At 37.3% G+C, this 19,868-nt stretch overlaps 1 protein-coding gene and 1 long non-coding RNA gene across 7 annotated transcripts in view; one reads left to right on the top strand and one right to left on the bottom strand.

Annotated features, from left to right (window-relative positions):
* The window catches only part of pex5la (peroxisomal biogenesis factor 5-like a), a 160,231-nt gene that overhangs the window by 39,804 nt on the left and 100,559 nt on the right, over window positions 1-19,868 (bottom strand). For 3 of the 4 annotated variants that reach the window (XM_061883034.1, XM_061883035.1, XM_061883036.1), the window contains 3 exons: window positions 6,576-6,687; window positions 729-923; window positions 529-652 (listed from right to left, as the gene is read on the bottom strand). In XM_061883034.1, the coding sequence (XP_061739018.1) occupies window positions 529-652; window positions 729-923; window positions 6,576-6,687 (431 nt within the window). Of the gene's footprint in view, window positions 1-528; window positions 653-728; window positions 924-6,575; window positions 6,688-12,288; window positions 12,348-19,868 lie in introns of those variants that run through there. The other variant, XM_061883037.1, reaches the window with a different exon arrangement.
* LOC133540436 (uncharacterized) overlaps window positions 1-19,868 on the top strand; it is a 107,474-nt gene that overhangs the window by 23,820 nt on the left and 63,786 nt on the right. Inside the window, exon 3 of one of the 3 annotated variants that reach the window (XR_009803632.1) lies at window positions 6,631-6,718. The exons of the other annotated variants lie outside the window; for them this stretch is intronic. This is a non-coding gene — a long non-coding RNA (uncharacterized LOC133540436). The remainder of the gene's footprint in view (window positions 1-6,630; window positions 6,719-19,868) is intronic. 3 annotated transcript variants of the gene reach the window in all.

The following is a 19,868-nucleotide window of genomic DNA, read 5'->3' as shown; positions in this document are numbered from 1 at the left end:
TCCTAAAACAATTTATTGAATGGTGAAATAATGAAATCCGGAAATTATTAACTAAATGGTGAATCTATTAAATAGTGAAATATCTTTTTTTTTTTTTTTACGTAAATAGTGAAATAAAAAACTAAATTGTAAAATATTTTTAAAAATTCAAATATTGCAATTAATTAATAAGGCAATTATATATATATATATATATATATATATATATATATATATATATATATATATATATATATATATATATATATATATATATATAAATAATTATTAATTAAATGTGTGTTTAAATGTAATTAATTCCACATTCAAGAATGTATTTATATATTTTTATTCTGGTCCATTCAATCCACCGTGCAGAAGGTGCACCGCCAGTAGAACTTGACCACAAAGTCCACAACTTTGAATTAACGCAGAACCTTCTAGAAGGAAATGCCTCCAAGGCGGCACACAATCTCCACCCGACAAGACGAGGTGAACCACCAAGATACTAATTAATGTATAAAATCAATATGTCATATAAAAGCTCACCACAGAAGTTCACTGGAAGAGTTCTTTGACGACCGCCGCCTCTCCAACTTCCACTTCCTGCTTCCATTCCTCTCAGGGTTGGTGTTCAGTTCTTCCCATTTATCCAGCGGGGAGCTCACCATTACTGCACACATTTTGCACGCTGGTCACTTTACTGACATGGACTTCCCGTTGCAACTCGCGGGTTGGAAGGTCCATACCCGGGTCCAGCGCCGCCCTCTCCGGCGTCCGCGTGCTCGGCTCCACCTCCACGTGGATCAGCTCCGTGTCGGCGGTCTTCTTTCTGTGAGGGCTGCTGGGCTTGTTGCTCCGCGATGAAAGAGAACTCTTCCTGTCCTTGGTCCTCCGCTTGCTCGGCTCGCTCAGATCCAGCAGGTCCAATGTTGACGACAGAACTGCGCAGACAACATCCGCAGTTTCAGCATTTCTTTGTCCCGGGAACTCAACTCAATGCGGAGGAAAAGCACGGAAAATCCTATTTTTATAAGGTGCAAATGTAAAAAAGACTTACTCGTGACGTGTGCTTAGCTGTTGTGTAGCTGTAGTAGCCTTTAGCCTCGCATGTTTACCTTTTTTGTGAATTACTTTAGTAAAATAGAAGAATCGGGTTCTTATTAGATGTTAACCGTACGTGAGTAAACACATATCAGACACCTTTAATTCAAATTGTATTTAATTATTTTTGCTCTTATCCGAAATCAATGTCTCATCCACAGTTGTAGTTTTTGGTGCTCTTATTTTCTTTGCTCCACTTCCTGTCAGGCATGTCAGCTTATCCCCGGTCAGAGTGTCAGTTCCTGACCTGTTCCTGCTTGGCAATCAGGAGGCTCACCTGGCTCTGATTGGCAATCAGGAAATGGTCTGGACATTCTGCATACTTTTCATGTAAGTTATATATACATTATATCCAAATAATATGTACATATAACAGATATTTACATATATATATGTTTATGCTATCAATGTGTGTATAGAGATTTGATGCACAACATGTACCTATTTGACCTCTTCCAAACAACCTTCCCTAGTCATGGAGTCCAACTTTCACATACTATTAATAACCGATTGTATTAATTATACATCCATTATTTAGTTATAATATGTACACATATACATATATATATACATACAAACACACACACACACACACATATATATATATATATATCCTAGCCCAGGGGTCACCAACGCAATGCCCACGGGCACCAGGTCGCCCGTAAGGACCAGATGAGTCGCCCGCTGGCCTGTTCTAAAAATAGCTCAAATAGCAGCACTTACTAGTGAGCTGGCTCTATTTTTTCAAATTTTATTTATTTACTAGCAAACTGGTCTCTCTTTGCTCGACATTTTTAATTCTAGGAGAGACAATACTCGAATCAAATTTGAAAATCCAAGAAAATATTTTAAAGACTTGGTCTTCACTTGTTTAAATAAATGTATTTTTTTTTTTTTACTTTGCTTCTTATAACTTTCAGAAAGACAATTTTAGAAAAAAAATACAACCTTAAAAATGATTTTAGGATTTTTAAAAACATATACCTTTTTACCTTTTAAATTCCTTCCTCTTCTTTCCTGACAATTTAAATCAAAGTTCAAGTAAAAAAAAATTTTAAATTGTGAAGAATAATAAATACATTTTAATTGAATTCTTCATTTTAGCTTCTGGTTTTTTTTGACAAAGAATATTTGTGAAATTTTTCTTTAAAACTTATTATGATTAAAATGAAAACAATATATATATTCTGTCAAATCTAGAAAATCTGTAGAATCAAATTTAAATCTTAATTCAAAGTATTTAGAATTTCTTTTAAATGTTTTGTTCTGGAAAAGCTAGAAGAAATAATTTGTCTTTTTTAGAAATATAGCTTGGTCCAATTTGTTATATATTCTAACAAAGTGCAGATTGGATTTTAACCTATTTAAAACATGTCATCAAAATTATAAAATTAATCTTAATCAGGAAAAATTACTAATGATGTCCCGTAAATTTTATTTTTTCAAAAAGATTCAAATGAGCTAGTTTTTCTTTTCTTTTCTTTTCGGTTGAATTTTGAATTTTAAAGAGTCGAAATTGAAGATAAACTATGTTTCAAAATGTAATTTTCATTTTTTCTCCTCTTTTAAACCAATCAATTAAGTGTTTTTGTCATCATTTATTCTCCACAGAAAACCTTCCCTAAAAGGAAAAAAATGTACGACGGAATGACAGACAAAAATACCCATTTTTTATATATATATAGATTTATTTATTAAAGGTAAATTGAGCAAATTGGCTATTTCTGGCAATTTATTTAAGTGTGTATCAAACTGGTAGCCCTTGGCATTAATCAGTAGCCAAGAAGTAGCTCTTGCTTTCAAAAAGGTTGGTGAGCCCTGGCCTAGCCTATGGTAGGAATATACAGGATGAATAGTTTTTATAGTCATTTTTAATAACGTTTATGCAGATTACTGCTCCTTTTATTTATACGTACGTTCAGTTGGTGGCGGCAATCAGACGGCAACATTCGGGCAATCTGGCTCGAATTCACGAGATAATTGGCGTGCTGCTGCGGCGCGATAACCAGCTGAGAGCGTTTGTTGACTGAAATCCCGGCCGCAATCAGAGCGCACGGCCGAGACTTGTGCTATTTAGATGACAAGTGCCATTACCGGCGTGGGGAGGGCCGGGGGGCCTGGAGAGTTTTTAGCATCAAAGAGGAAAACAAAGACGTTTATTACAAAGCAGCGCTGTCAGAATGTTTTGAAATAATGAGACCGGCAAAAACAATTGCTCAAAGAGTTTATTTATAAAGCGGAAGTTTTCTGTGTGTGTCTGGGAAGGGCGCTCGGACTCAACACATCAGTCCATTCAGCATTTAAAGGGTTGTTGTTTGCTACAAGGAGGTTGTCTCAAGGCAGTGCTGCATAAATAATATATCATTATTAATATTAATATATAATTAGGCCCACATGACTGTAAAAAATGCCGCTACCTTGTGGACACCCTGAGTAATTCAGGTCAATGTCCATGAATTGCGCTTTAAAGCACAGCGCAGCATTTTTATTTATGACCCAATCCAAACAACCTTTCCCATTCATGGGACAAATTAAACCAACACCAGAAAGTCAACACACATGCTCACACATAACTGAACTTTGTAGATATTATTAAAAAAAATGTCCACGCACAACACATAATTCCAAAATAACTTCCATTTAAATCCCCTGAAATGCATGATGGGAAAAATGCAAAACACTCTCCACAATCATCCATGTTTGGCACATTTTAGCTGCTTGATATTTCTGATTGATTACAAAACTTTAAGGATGTCCTCATGGAAGTAAACCAGGTAGGAGTCAAACTTTCACATACTCTTAATATTCAATTAAATAATTCATTATATATACATTATAATAAAATAACATTAGATACTTACACATATATACATATAAATATAGTCAATAAATGTGTGTATAGAAAATTGATGCACAACATCTACTTATATGACCCCATGCAAACAACCTTCCCTAGTCATGGCGCGGGGGGAAAAGAAAATTCAACCAGTACAAAAACACAACATGGTCACACATAACAAAACCTGCTCACTAAACATTGTTGATATAATAAAAAATACACTAACCACTATAGAAAATTAAAAAAATACACACATTACAAAGCATGATGAGAAAAATGCAAAACACTCTCCACACTTATCCATGTTTGGCACATTTTAGCTGCATTATATTTCTGATTGATTACAAAACTTTAAGGGGGTTGTCATGTAAGTAAACAAGGTAGGAGTCAAACTTTCACATACTCTTAATATTCAATTAGATAATTAATTACATATACGTTATATTAAAATATGTACATATAATAGATATTTACACATATATTTGTGTGTATAGAGATTTATGCATAACATGTACTTATATGACCCCATGCAAACAACCTTCCCTAGTCATGGAGTCCAACTTTCACATTCTATTAATAACAAATTATATTAATTATTAATTATATATCAATTATATTGTTACAATATGAACACATACATTTGTACAGGTATAGGAGATATATATGTGTGTGTGTGTGTGTGTGTGTATGTATATGTGTGTGTGTGTATATATATATATATATATATATATATATATATATATATTCTGTCTCTACTATTGTTGACATAAGTGGTTATCAATAGCGATTTGGTAACAAATTTGCTGCAGAGCAACACAGACAGAATTCCGTGGTTACTGCCGAGTACCAATTCACGTAAAATCGAACAGTTTAATATTTCCATACCTTTTTTCCACGTGAGTTCACGTCCGGCTGCAGACTAAACTCTGGCTCGCTTGAACAATCTCTCAAGCAGCACTCAGGGCGGCTCGCTAGCTCGAGGCTAATTTACATTGGATTTGCCATAGACAGGCTACTATTGGGAGAGTATGTCTCTCTCTCGCTTTTTCTTGCTCTTTCTTTCCTTCTTTTAGAAGCGTAAAGGTTCTCTTCTGTAATCTGAGGCTTGCTTGAGATCTCCAATATTTTCTCTGGACATGTCTTTATGGGATACTGTGGCATCCTTGGTGCTGTTTTAGTCAGAGCCATGGAATAAAACTTCATCCTTGTCCAAGAGTAAAAAAAACAAACAAAAACCTGCTTGTGTATTTGCACATGTTTGAGATTGCAATTAAAATTCCGCATTGATTTTCTCCCGCTCTGCATTATTCACTGCGTGTAGAGTCCATCACGTTGTGGGACAGGCTGACCCAGGATCACACCTCAATCCACGTCACCAGACTGCATGATCAAATGAAACCAACCTTCTACATGCCCTTCTTTTTGTAGGGAAGACAGACCTCCAGTCCATGTACAAGTCATTCCACCCACACTACTGATGTTTGGGTCTAAAGCATAGCCAGCAGGAAGTTGATCAAGGGTGTCCAAACTTTGACTACTTCATCTCTACAGAACTGTTTCATGAGGGGTTCCCTCAATCATCAGATTTTTTTTTTTTTTGCGCTCTACCACGGTATCGAGCACTATTCTCTGGATAATCCAATCAAGACATATGTGTGTGTGTATATATATATATATATATATATATATATATATATATATATATTTACATATATACATACATACACACACACACATATATATATATATTTACATATATACATACATACACACACACATATATATATATATTTACATATATACATACATACACACACATGTGTATATGTGAATATATATACATGTTCATATGTTTTATGTATACATATATATATTCACATATGTATACGCACTGTATGTATGTATATATATATATTTGCATATACTGTATATGTATATATACATGCACATATATATATGTGTGTATTTATAAATGTGTGAATATATGTGTATATACATATACTGTATATATACATATATGTGTGTGTATATATATATATATATATTTAAATGTATATTTTTACATATGTATATATTCATATATGTACATGTAAACATATATGTATGTACATATGTATATATATACATATATACACATGTATATATGGGTATATGTATAAATGTGTGTATATGCATATACTGTATATGTATATATATATATATATATGTATGTAATATATGTATATATACATGCATATATGTATGTACATATGCATATATGTACATACATATATGTATAAATGTATAGTACATGGAAGTAAACAAGGTGGATAGAGAGATAGTACTTTATTGATTCCTTCAGAAGAGTTCCCTCAGGACAATTAAAAGGAATCGAACTTTCACATACTTTTAATATTCAATTCTAATAATTATTAATTATACACCCATTATATTATTAAAATATGTACACATATATAAATATAAGATGTATATATCTAATATGCACGCAGTCAGCTTTTCGCCACCACACACACACACATTTTTTAAGTGAGTCATTAAGTTAGGACACCCCAACACAGAACATTGCACACAAGAACCTGTTTCAGTAGGACTTTGGTAAGTTACCAAGCGTGATGGATTGTGGGAGCATGACGAGGACCATAGTCAGACGTACCTGCTGTGTTGGACGTCACAGGGCGGGAAAGCTCCTCACATTTGGTCTCGCACAGGAAATCGTCGATGGATGGACTGAGAAGAGGGCGGCTCTCTTGTTGCTCACCTACCAGCTGGAAGGACAAAAGAAAGAACTCATCTCGGGTGAGAGCCAACATGGCGACCACAAACCCTTTCTTCAAATTTCTGAGGAATGTTTTCCCACCTTTGAAGCAAAATGGAACACTATACAAATCAGGAGCTTTGGCCTTGAAGACTCCTTTATTGGTTTTAATGGTGCGCACGGCAAGTGTGGAGAAGAATGTGCCTGAGTTTATATGTATATGTATATGTACATGTATATGAATATGTATATGTATACGATAATGGGTTTTAGCGCTTTTCTACCTTCAAGGTCCTCAAAGCGCTTTGACATTATTTCCACACACACACACACACACACACACACACACACACACTCGCAAGGGGCAAAGGTGAAGAGTCTTATTCAGGGAAATTCATCATCAGGGGATTTTATATTTAATAAAGGAACCTGCAAAACAGGCTTCTAGGGTTGACACAGAGGCTATATCATCCCTACAAGCCAGCTGGCTTGTAGGGATGATATAGCCTCTGTGTCGTAAATACAAAATCCTCTGACGAGCAAGGAAACCTGCGAAACAGGCTTGTGGGGATGATATTGCCTCTGTTTTTTGCTGACCTAACGTATATTCCGCTCTACCCTGGTATACCAGATAAACCACAGAAACCTCAACTATATATGTGTGTATATATATATATATATATATATATATATATATATATATATATATATATTACGTGTGTGTGTGTATGTATATATATATATATATATATATATATATATATATATATATATATATATATATATATATATATATATATATATATATATATATATATATATATATATATATATATATATATATATATATACGTATGTATATATATATACGTATGTATGTATACATACGTATGTATATGTATACATACGTATGTATATGTATACATACATACGTATGTATATGTATACATACATACGTATGTATGTATATGTATACATACGTATGTATGTATATGTATACATACATACGTATGTATGTATACATACATACGTATGTATGTATATGTATACATACATACGTATGTATGTATGTATATATATACATACATACGTATGTATGTATACATACATACGTATTTATATATATGTCTGTATATATGTATGTATAGGCATATATATATATATATATACTTAGGCATATATATATATACATTTACAGATCATTTACAAAAATGTGTAACATTGTGGAAAGGTGTATATTTTACCATAATTTTTTATACATATACACACATAATATGTGGCGGTATAGCTCGGTTGGTAGAGTGGCCGTGCCAGCAACTTGAGGGTTGCAGGTTCGATACCCGCTTCCGCCATCCTAGTCACTGCCGTTGTGTCCTTGGGCAAGACACTTTACCCACCTGCTCCCAGTGCCACCCACACTGGTTTAAATGTAACTTAGATATTGGGTTTCACTATGTAAAGCGCTTTGAGTCACTAGAGAAAAGCGCTATATAAATATAATTCAATTCAATTCAATAATTAATCTACGCGTAAATTTGCTGTTAATATCTGATTGTTTTCTGTTCTAACATGTTCTATTTACACTTCTGTTCAAATGTAATAATCACTTATTCTTCTCTTCTTTGACACTTTACATTAGTTTTGGATGATACCACACACTAATGTATCGGTGCGATATTTTGACGATAGAAAATATCAATGTTATCATAGTAGTATCGACTAGATACACTCCTGTTCTTGGTATCATTACAGTGGATGTCAAGAGCAGATCCACCCATGGCATTTGTTTACATTGTAACGCCGGTGAGCGACGGTGTAGTGAAGCGTGTTTAGCTATTCCTCGTCCTCCAGTGATAATGGTACTTGTAAGAAAAGAAAAGAAATTGTCGCCATGGAGGCCAGGATTAGTGATTTAGAAGTAGCTACAACACAGTGGATGAATGTTAACTGCTAGCTAGCTAGCCATATCTAAAGCACCTCTTCTGAAAGCGTTTCAGTGTCACAACTTCACCTTTATTTTTACTTTTCTCGCTTTTCTGTCTCCACTGTTGTCTGCTTGTAAGTACTCCTGTGTGCGTGCGCTGCCGAACATGCTCCTCTGCTTGTAAAACCAGCAATGTCATGTTGTGACTACGCCCGTTAAAAAAAATTAAATATAAAATAAAAATAAAAAAAGGGGAACCGGTACTTTTCAAACAGAGTATAGTACCGTTTTTGATTCATTAGTACCGCGATACTATACCAGTACCGGTATACCGTAGAACCGTACTGTGGAGGAAAGGTGAGGCTTGCTGTTGTCGCCCCGCAGGAGTGGAATGAAACATCGTTAGTTGGAAGTCACGGTGGATTTATGCGCAGCTCGCTTGTTTCCGGGACAAAGCTGCTGTGTTCCAAACAAAGACGGGGGGGACATAAATACACCCGGAGAAGAAGGGTCATTAGTGTGTTCCCAAAGAGAAAAAGCCGACTCAGCGCAGGTAATTACAGTTTGTGCTGCGTCGGAATAACAACTTCACTTTATGGATGGCGCCGGAGTCGGCCCCTGGAAGACATGCTGCGCTTCTTCCGGAGCCACAACCACGCTCCTGCTTTTGGAACGGCTTGAAGATTTGAATGATTTTGTTTGAATGACATCATAAAAGTTCAAACTTTGCCAAACTTTTCTCACCGGTTGGCGTCCGCTCTGGTGTATTTGGGACCTGCAGAAGTCCTGGCGACTTAAAACGTTTACGAAGTTAGAGGGTGGCAGTGTAAAGTTTATGGTGTGTTTTGGTTTTTGTTGCGCCCTTAAAAGGATTAATACTGTAAGTTACCAGCTGCTTGATGTTAACGTGAATCTCAGTTGTCGTTTTCTTTATCACATTTGGAGGTGTTGAAATAGCCATGTAAAATTGCTCATGCTAATCAGTAGCATGTCAGTAGCAAAGATAATGTCTTTATGCAACATCTTAGTGCATTTCTGGAAAAGTGGATTCTTGCTTCAGTTAAGTTGAAGCGTTTTTTCCCAGTCGATTTCTTTGCTGGCATTGAAAATGGCAACAATACCAAGAGCAGTGACTCGTAACAATAGTCCTGCTGTGAGCATCCTTATGGTCTTCCTTATGCAGCGGGACTAAAGGTGTAGTACACATGTCCGCCACTTGTGGCAGTAATGTCCGTCAAACAAACAGAAGAAGTCTGGAGCGAAAGTCATGGATAAGTTTCTCAAGTGCAAACAATATGACTAAAAGTGGTAAAGTTGCATTTTGCACTTGTGTATATATACAAACCCCGTTTCCATATGAGTTAGGAAATTGTGTTAGATGTAAATATAAACGGAATACAATGATTTGCAAATCATTTTCAACCCATATTTAGTTGAATATGCTACAAAGACAACATATTTGATGTTCAAACTGAAAAACATGTTTTGTTGTTGAAAATAATCACTAACTTTAGAATTTGATGCCAGCAACACGTGACAAAGAAGTTGGGAAAGGTGGCCATAAATACTGATAAAGTTGAGGAATGCTCATCAAACACTTATATGGAACATCCCACAGGTGTGCAGGCTAATTGGGAACAGGTGGGTGCCATGATTGGGTATGAAAACAGCTTCCAGAAAAATGCTCAGTCTTTCACAAGAAAGGATGGGGCGAGGTACACCCCTTTGTCCACAACTGCGTGAGCAAATAGTCAAACAGTTTAAGAACAACCTTTCTCAAAGTGCAATTAATAGAAATTTAGGGATTTCAACATCTACGCTCCATAATATCATCAAAGGGTTCAGAGAATCTGGAGAAATCACTCCACGTAAGCGGCATGGCCGGAAACCAACATTGAATGTCCGTGACCTTTGATCCCTCAGACGGCACTGTATCAAAAACCGACATCAATCTCTAAAGGATATCACCACACGGGCTCAGGAACGCTTCAGAAAACCACTGTCACTAAATTCAGTTTGTCGGTACATCTTTAAGTGCAAGTTAAAGCTCTACAGTGCAAAGCGAAATCCATTTATCAAAAACATCTAGAAACAGCGCCGACTTCTCTGGGCCCGAGATCATCGAAGATGGACTGATGCAAAGTGGAAAAGTGTTCTGTGGTAGAGTCCACATTTGTGTCATCGGGAACAAAGAGGAAAATAACCATCCGGATTGTTATAGGTGCAAAGTTCAAAAGTCAGCTTCTGTGATGGTATGGGGGTGTATTAGTGCCCAAGGCATGGGTAACTTACACATCTGTGAAGGCACCATTAATGATGAAAGGTACATACAGGTTTTGGAACAACATATGTTGTCATCCAAGCAACGTTATCATGGACGCCCCTGCTTATTTCAGCAAGACAATCCCACATCACGTGTTACAACAGCGTGGCTTCATAGTAAAAGAGTGCAGGTACTAAACTGGCCTGCCTGTAGTCCAGACCTGTCTCCCATTAAAAATTTTGAAGCGTAAAATAAGACAACAGACTGTTGAACAACTTAAGCTGTACATAAAACAAGAATGGGAAAGAATTCCACCTGAAAAGCTTCAAAAATGTGTCTCCTTAGTTCCCAAACGTATGAGTGTTGTTAAAAGAAAAGGTGATGTAACAGTAGTGAACATGCCCTTTCCCAACTACTTTGGCACGTGTTGGAGCCATGAAATTCTAAGTTAATGATTATTTGCAAAAAAAATAAAGTTTTTGAGTTAGAACATCAAATATGTTGTCTTTGTAGCATATTCAACTGAATACTGTGAAGACTGATTGGCACAGTGCTGCCGGAAATATTCCTTCGTGGATGCGTAGACATGAACACGGCAAGAGGTAAGAAATAATGAATTTATTGTAAGTAACAAAAGAAGCTAAATAACAAAAACACTGGAGCTAATAAAAAGACAAACCAAAACGCTAGTATGAAAACTAGGAAGTACAAATAGACAACCAAAATGGCACATAAGCACAAAAAGAAAAAACAAATCATCAGTATGTAAACTGGAATAAACAAGTGGCTTAGCGGGAGAAGTTAGCGTGAATATAAGCATAGAGAAGTAGCAGTCGTCACCTGTTGCACGAAAGCAAATTATGAACCAAGAAAGAAATGAACAAAGAGGCTGGCTTAAATAGGAGGATGATTAGGCAAACAGGTGTGTGTGGACCAGGAGTAGCAGGTGGACTGATGAGTACCATGGTGACGGACTAAACAGGAAGTGTCACACCTATGGGCCATGTTTTGTTTTGTCATGTTATGTTTTGATTTTGGACATTCAGTCACGTTTTGCACTTCCTGGTTTTGTTTGTTTCCATGCCAACTCATTACTTATCACCTGTCATGTCACGTCCCTGTTCTCAGCCTCACCTGTTTTCACTAATCATCACAGCTACTTAAGTCACTCTTTTTCTGTTCATCATTCTGGGATCTTCACATGCGCACGCACCCTACCCATGCTGCACCTCCTTCATGTCCTCGTCCATAGTTCCATGCCGTGTAAGTTTTTGTATTCATGCCATTGTGCTAGTTTTGTTTTGTTTGTATATAGTCATGCCATTGTGCTGTTTTGTTTTAAGTATAGATTATTATCCGCCACAGAGCGCGTCCTTGGTTTGCCTTTTTGTAGTTTGTTTATTTAATAAATATCATGTACTTACATTCATGCCTGACTAGTCCCACATCATCCTTGCATCGAGGAAGCACAAACATCCACAGTCCTAGCCTGACAGGAAGTAAGAAGTTCAGAAAGAGAATGAAACAAAGATGGAAATATAAACCACGTGAAGATCCCTGTCACAGATCGCAACAAATATGGGTTGAAAAGGATTTGCAAATCATTGTATTCCGTTTATATTTACATCTAACACAATTTCCCAACTCATATGGAAACAGGGTTTGTATATACACACACACACACACATATATATATATATATTTTATATGTTGGACTGGCGATATTCAGTTGGCTGCCAAACAAAGTAGTAATTTGGTACAAATCCCTAGTAGTCTAAGCAGTGGCTATTTTCATTCCCGGGTTGTGATACACAAAGGTGGTTAATGTAGTCTGTCAGATGGTCAACACGGGCGAAGGGAAGATCTGCTCATTTTGTCTGAATTTCCAGCGAGCGCTCGCTGATCGTCCGCCATCTTTGACGTGACCGCAGTGACCGAGGGTGCGCGGCTCAGCGGGGGAAAATAACGGAATCAGACGCTGCACACCATTAAGTAACACAAACACAATTGTGTGTGGTCAGCCCGTGATAGTTGTCATCATACAAACTCCCGAGACCACCTCCTCTGTCACATTTTGAAGCACTGCCGAGTCGCTGCAGGCGTTGCCTCAGGCTGTATGCTTGCCTTCAGCTCCTGTCTGCAAATATTCCCTGCTCACACTTTGTATTTATCTGCACTGTATTGCTTATTGGCCACATGCAGCATAGGACAGAGCTTCACCCTTTTTCTATTTATTTGTTTGTATTTATTTTGTATTTATCTGCACTGCATTACTTATTGGTCACGTGCAGCATAGGACAGAGCTTCAGCCTTTTGTATTTATTTATTTGTATTTATTTTGTATTTATCTGCACTGCACTGCTTATTGGTCACATGCAGCATAGGACAGAGCTTCACCCTTTTTGTAAACACACTCACAGGCTGGTGCAGTCGGAGGGCAAGCTGCAATAAAAATGTAAATGTTATTCATAAACGCACTTGTTCCCTGTGGTTATGAATGATAACCCCAGAAATATCTGTCAGCCGATATCGACTTTGGTGTCTTCTCGGGATTCGTTAAAACCCTTTTTTTCCCAGCTTTTAGTTTGTGTGAAATGACGGTCGACCTCAAGAGGGATTTTTTAAAAATTTTTCTTGAGGAATAGAACATGTGTCTGTCTCTCCAGCCACTGTCCCTGCTGAGGTTGCAAATGTAAGTGATGTAACAGACACCTTCATAACAATATAACAATATGTAATATGTACAATATACACACTGCAAGTATATATATATATATATATATATATATATATATATATATATATATATATTAGGGGTGGGCAAATTAATGCGTTAATTATGAGTTAACTCATCAATCTATTAACGCCGACAATTATTTTATCGCACATTTGCGTATGTTGTTTACATGCTTTTATTTTGTTAACGCCTTTTCTTAAGATGGCGTCGCCCGGCGTCGAGGGGCTCTTGGTAAAGATGGAACATTTGGCAAAAATACCGGACAATTCTGCAAATTTCATGGCTGGCTTACAGCGTGGTCACTCCGGGATCACTTACGACCGCCAGACAATTCTGGATGTGGATAGATCGGGCCGTTTTGCTAGACCGGCTAGCTAGCATGGGAATACTTTGCCGGCTACATCCAGCGGCCTGTGAAGCAGCGGAGTATATGTGTTGTCTGTCTATTTATGAATAATGCAGACCAGGAGTGTTGGCTGAGTTCTTAACGTTTGCTTTCAGAGCGTGCATATCACAACATACAAGATGCCGTCATGGCGACACAACCTATACATGCTCGTCACTCTTGTTGCATGCTGGGTAGGGTAGTTCTTTTTTTCCCTGGCTCATCACATCACAATATAGTACCATGTATATGATGCGTTCAGTTTATCAAAGCACCAAGCAAACAATTGGAAAATTCCCATCATATCAATTCCTAGATATGGTCATAATTATTTTAAGTGCACTACACAGAATAAACACAACATTGTTAATATTGCTACTACGGATAATTTGTCAAAAATTCCCTAAAACAGCCCACCACCTATAATATAGGTTTTTTAAACATAAGATCCCTGATAAAAAAAATGTTTCTGCTGTTACCTCAGAAATTGCCTGTTCAGATGTTATGATTGTGGCTCAGAGATTTGTATGTAGATTATATTTATTTTCCATAACAAACAGGATAACTTAAATACCCTGGCAGTGGAAATAAGCTTAAATGTTTGTATTTACATTTTTTGAGTTGATTTTCATCAAATATGCTATTTAACTGCTACTGTTTAACAAGGACTGATTTAAATTGTGTTTGCACAACAAATGTTTTGGCGCTTTTGTTCATGTGGGAGAATATTCCAATAAAGGTGCACTACACACTACTTTTGAATTCATTATTGGGCTTTGTGTATACAATGCAGTTAATCGCGATTAATCGGAGAAATAGTGCGATTAACTTCGATTAAAATTTGTAAACGTTGCCCAGCCCTAATATATATATATATATATATGTGTGTGTGTGTGTGTAGTGAGTCTTATTCTACGTTGTGTAGTTTTTTATAAGTAGGAGACGCTCCACCATTCCGTCTTTTCATCATTTATTGGCCACTTTTGTTGGAAACATGAAACACATACACAGGTCTCTACTTTTCTGGCGGAGTGATACCTCATCATCAAAAGTCCGATAGAAGAGAGAATAAACAACATTCATTCATACAAAAAAAAAAATTAAATTACATTAACAAAAACGTTTTATCACAAAAAAAAATGATAATACACAAATCCACATACCTTTGTTGGAAACATGAAACACATAAACAGGTCTCTACTTTTCTGGCGGAGTGATACCTGCGTAAATACCATGTGTAATTATGACCAAACATTCGACGCTCTAATCCTTACTTAACAAAATTGTGCATAAAAAATACTTAAAACCACACATCACTTATACCTACATCATTAATGTTTTAACTTTTAAAGTAACATGAAAGTTTAGAAATATTTACACAAGAAACACAGAGCAATGAAGAACTATTACCTCATCATCAAAAGTCCGATAGAAGAGGAAGTAAAAATCCGAAAAAAACGCAGTCACTTCCTGCACCGGTCATCCGGTTCTTCAAAATAAAACCAATACTTCAAAATAAAACATAACACCCTGTCTCGTTCATAATATAGCGCAACAACATCGCACTATTACATTTATATATATATATACAATCCTCGTTTCCATATGAGTTGGGAAATTGTGTTAGATGTAAATATAAACCGAATACAATGATTTGCAAATCCTTTTCAACCCATATTCAGTTGAATATGCTACAAAGACAACATATTTGATATTCAAACTCATAAACTTTATTTTTTTTATAAATAGTACTTGACTTAGAATTTCATTGCTGCAACACGTGCCAAAGTAGTTGGGAAAGGGCATGTTCACCAATGTGTTACATCACCTTTTCATTTAACAACACTCAATAAACGTTTGGGAACTGAGGAAACTAATTGTTGAAGCTTTGAAAGTGGAATTCTTTACCATTCTTGTTTTATGTAGAGCTTCAGTCGTTCAACAGTCCGGGGTCTCCGCTGTCTTATTTTACGCTTCATAATGCGCCACACATTTTCCATGTGTGACAGGTCTGGACTGCTGGCAGGCCAGGAAAGTACCCGCACTCTTTTTTTTTACAAAGCCACGCTGTTGTAACACATGTTGAATGTGGCTTGGCATTGTCTTGCTGAAATAAGCAGGCGCGTCCATGATAACGTTGGTTGGATGACAACATATGTTGCTCCAACACCTGTATGTACCTTTCAGCATTAATGTTGCCTTCACAGATGTGTAAGTTACCCATGCCTTGGGCACTAATACACCCCCATACCATCACACATGCTGGCTTTTGAACTTTGTGTCGATAACAGTCGGGATGGTTCGCTTCCCCTTTGGTCCGGATGACACGATGTCAAATATTTTTAAAATACAGTTTGAAATGTGGACTCATCAGACCATGGAACACTTTTCCACTTTGCATCAGTCCATCTTAGATGATCTCGGGCCCAGAGAAGCCGGCGGTGTTTCTGGATGTTGTTGATAAATGGCTTTCGCTTTGCAAAGTACAGCTTTAACTTGCACTTACAGATGTAGCGACAAACTGTATTTAGCCCATGTGGTGATATCCTTTAGAGATTGATGTCGGTTTTTGATACTGTGCCGTCTGAGGGATGGGAGGTCACGGTCATTCAATGTTGGTCATTGTGGAGTGATTTCTCCAGATTCTCTGAACCTTTTGATGATATTATGCAGCGTAGATGTTGAAATCCCTAAATTTCTTGCAATTGCACTTTGAGAAACGTTGTTCTTAAACTGTCAGACTATTTGCTCACGCAGTTGTGGACAAAGGGGTGTACCTCGCCCCATCCTTTCTTGTGAAAGACTGAGCATTTTTTGGGGAAGCTGTTTTTATACCCAATCATGGCACCCACCTGTTCCCAATTAGCCTGCACACCTGTGGGATGTTCCAAATAAGTGTTTAATGAGCATTCCTCAACTTTATCAGTATTTATTGCCACCTTTCCCAACTTCTTTGTCACGTGTTGCTGGCATCAAATTCTAAGGTTAATGATTATTTGCAAAAAAAAAAATGTTTATGAGTTTGAACATCAAATATGTTGTCTTTGTAGCATATTCAACTGAATATGGCTTGAAAAGGATTTGCAAATCATTGTATTCTGTTTATATTTACATCTAACACAATTTCCCAACTCATATGGAAACGGGGTTTGTATAACCTAGTAACAGACACCTTCATAACAATATGTAATATGTACAATAGAACACACTGCAAGTATATACAAACGTTTGTATATATATAATATATATATAAACAGACACCTTCATAACAATATGTAATATTTACTGTATTTTGGTCGTTTTAATTATTGCCGGAACTGGCTTCTTCTGCGCATTAATTTCCGTAAGCTTTTTGGGATCATTTTGCTCATATGTTTTAGAATATAGTATATAATTATAATTATATTCAAACACCCGATTATCTTATTTTGGTATTTTTTTAACTGTAATCATGCGGTTCTTAGCATGTTAGCGTAATAATGTTAAAATGCTAGCTTTTTGGGCTCATTTCGCTCATACTAGCTTTTCCAGTTAATTTAGCAAGTATACACCACAGTGCGGTGTGACCCCAAAGATGCAGAGAGGCAAGCAAAAGAACATTTAATCAACAAAAGAAGGCGAGTGCAGCGAGGAAGTGCACAAGACACGAAACTCCTTCAGATTAAAAGCACATTCACTCTCGGGGGAGAAAAAAACAGCAAATTATCCGTGTATGGGAGACATTGATCCGACACTGACTGACAGGCAGGACAAGTGCAGCTTGGGAGTGCACAAGACATAAAAGTCCTTCAGAGGAAAAGCAGATTCACTCTCAGTGGAGCAAAAACAGCAAACTAACCGTGCACAGGAGACATTGATCCGACACTGACTGACTGACAGGCAAGGCAGGCATATAACGGAGCTTGATTGGCAACCAGTACACAGTTTTTTTTTTGATTGATTGAAACTTGTATTAGTAGATTGCACAGTACAGTACATATTCCCTACAATTGACCACTAAATGGTAACACCCCAATTAGTTTTTCAACTTGTTTAAGTCGGGGTCCACGTTAATCAACTCACGGTGTGTCCCGGTTGCCAATTAGGGACAGGTGGGGGAGCCAGTGCTCAGTGGCAGACAGGGGAAGTGAAACTACAAATTAAGAGCACTGTACAAGAACGTAGTATGACAAAACTTTTTTTTGTCTATTAAAGTTTTTATGTGATTAATGTTTTATTATTGAACAATAGCCCGTTTATCTTGTCGAAACCTCCCCAGAAAAGGTACACAAGCAAAAATACCGTTACTTTGGAATAATAGGACGCGAGTAAAAGCAAAAAGTGGTCCTCAAAATAATGACTTGAGTAAGAGTTAGTAGGTATTCAGTGAAACAACAACTCAATTGTTGAGTAATATATAAGTACCTTCTAATGTATTTTATATTTTTAAAGGCCTACTGCAATGAGATGTTCTTATTTAAACGGGGATAGCAGCTCCATTCTATGTGTCATACTTCATCATTTCGCCATATTTTTGCTGAAAGGATTTAGTAGAGAACATCCACGATAAAGTTGGCAACTTTTGGTCGCTAATAAAAAAGCCTTGCCTGTACCGGAAGTAGCAGACGATGTGCGTGTGACATCAGGGGTTGTGGAGCTCCTCACATCTGAACATTGTTTACAATCATGGCCACCAGCAGTGAGAGCGATTCGGACCGAGAAAGCGACGATTTCCCCATTAATTTGAGCGAGGATGAAACATTTGGGGATGAGGAAAGTGAGAGTGAAGGACTAGGGCAAGGGTAGGGAACCTATGGCTCTAGAGCCAGATGTGGCTCTTTTGATGACTGCATCTGGCTCTCGGATAAATCTGAGTTGACATTGCTTAACGCGATAAATAATGAATAATTCCACTTGTAATCACAGTGTTAAAAATAATGTTAAAATTATAAAACATTCTCATGCATTTTTAATCCATCCATCCGTTTTGTACCGCACCTGTTCAAGAAGTTGCGTTAAAGGTAAGAAGTTATTTATTTATTATTGGTTAGTTTAGGGCTTGCCCTCCTGGGGATTCTTCAGACCACCAAGCACCGACATGAGAGTCTGTTTCAGGGTTACAATATTGTTTTATTTTTCAATAAGTCTCTCAGTTGCTTTCCAGCAATTGTCTTTTTCTCTTTCGTTCTCGCTCGCGTTCTGGCTCCAGCCCCCAGCCCCAACCCCGTCTCTCCTCCTGGCTGCTGCTTATAACAGAGCGACAGATGATTAGATAACAAGGCCCGGGTGGGCCATCTACACACCTGTCGCTGATTTCAAGGCCGATCCTGGCAAATACCCTGCTTCGCTGCAGGCCCGCAGGCCACGCCCCCTCCACATTTAGCTTCAGAATAATAATGTTATTACAAAGAATAAGAGACCTATTATACTCTAGATATGTTGGTCTTAATTAAAAATGCACACGTTTAGTTGTGTTCAGTGTTAAAAAAATATTACATGGCTCTTAAGTAAATACATTCTAAAATATTTGGCTTCTCGGCTCTTTCAGTCAAAAAGGTTCCCGACCCCTGGACTAGGGGGAAAAAAAAAAAAAAAAAACTAGACGGCAGAGCGATTCAGATGTTATTAGACACATTTACTAGGATAATTCTGGAAAATCCCTTATCTGATTACTGTGTTACTAATGTTTCCGCGTTTTAGTGAAAGTCGGGGGGTGGCCACGGGTGTGGTGACCGCCAGTGTCTCTGAGGGAAGCCACGTTTCTCGACGAGGCGAAGCGAAGGCAGCTGTTGGGGCCGGGCTGAGATTATTTTTTTTTTTCCCTCCGTCACCGTGGAAGCATCCCACGTTCGGGGGCGGTTGGTCGGAGGAGGCAAGAGAGTCCGCAGCTACCTCTTTGACAA

This window comes from Nerophis ophidion, linkage group LG22 (genome assembly GCF_033978795.1).
Source record: "Nerophis ophidion isolate RoL-2023_Sa linkage group LG22, RoL_Noph_v1.0, whole genome shotgun sequence".
Taxonomy (NCBI): Eukaryota; Metazoa; Chordata; class Actinopteri; order Syngnathiformes; family Syngnathidae; genus Nerophis; species Nerophis ophidion.
Note: the sequence above shows the minus strand (reverse complement) of the source record. Positions and strands in the feature narration are given on the sequence as shown.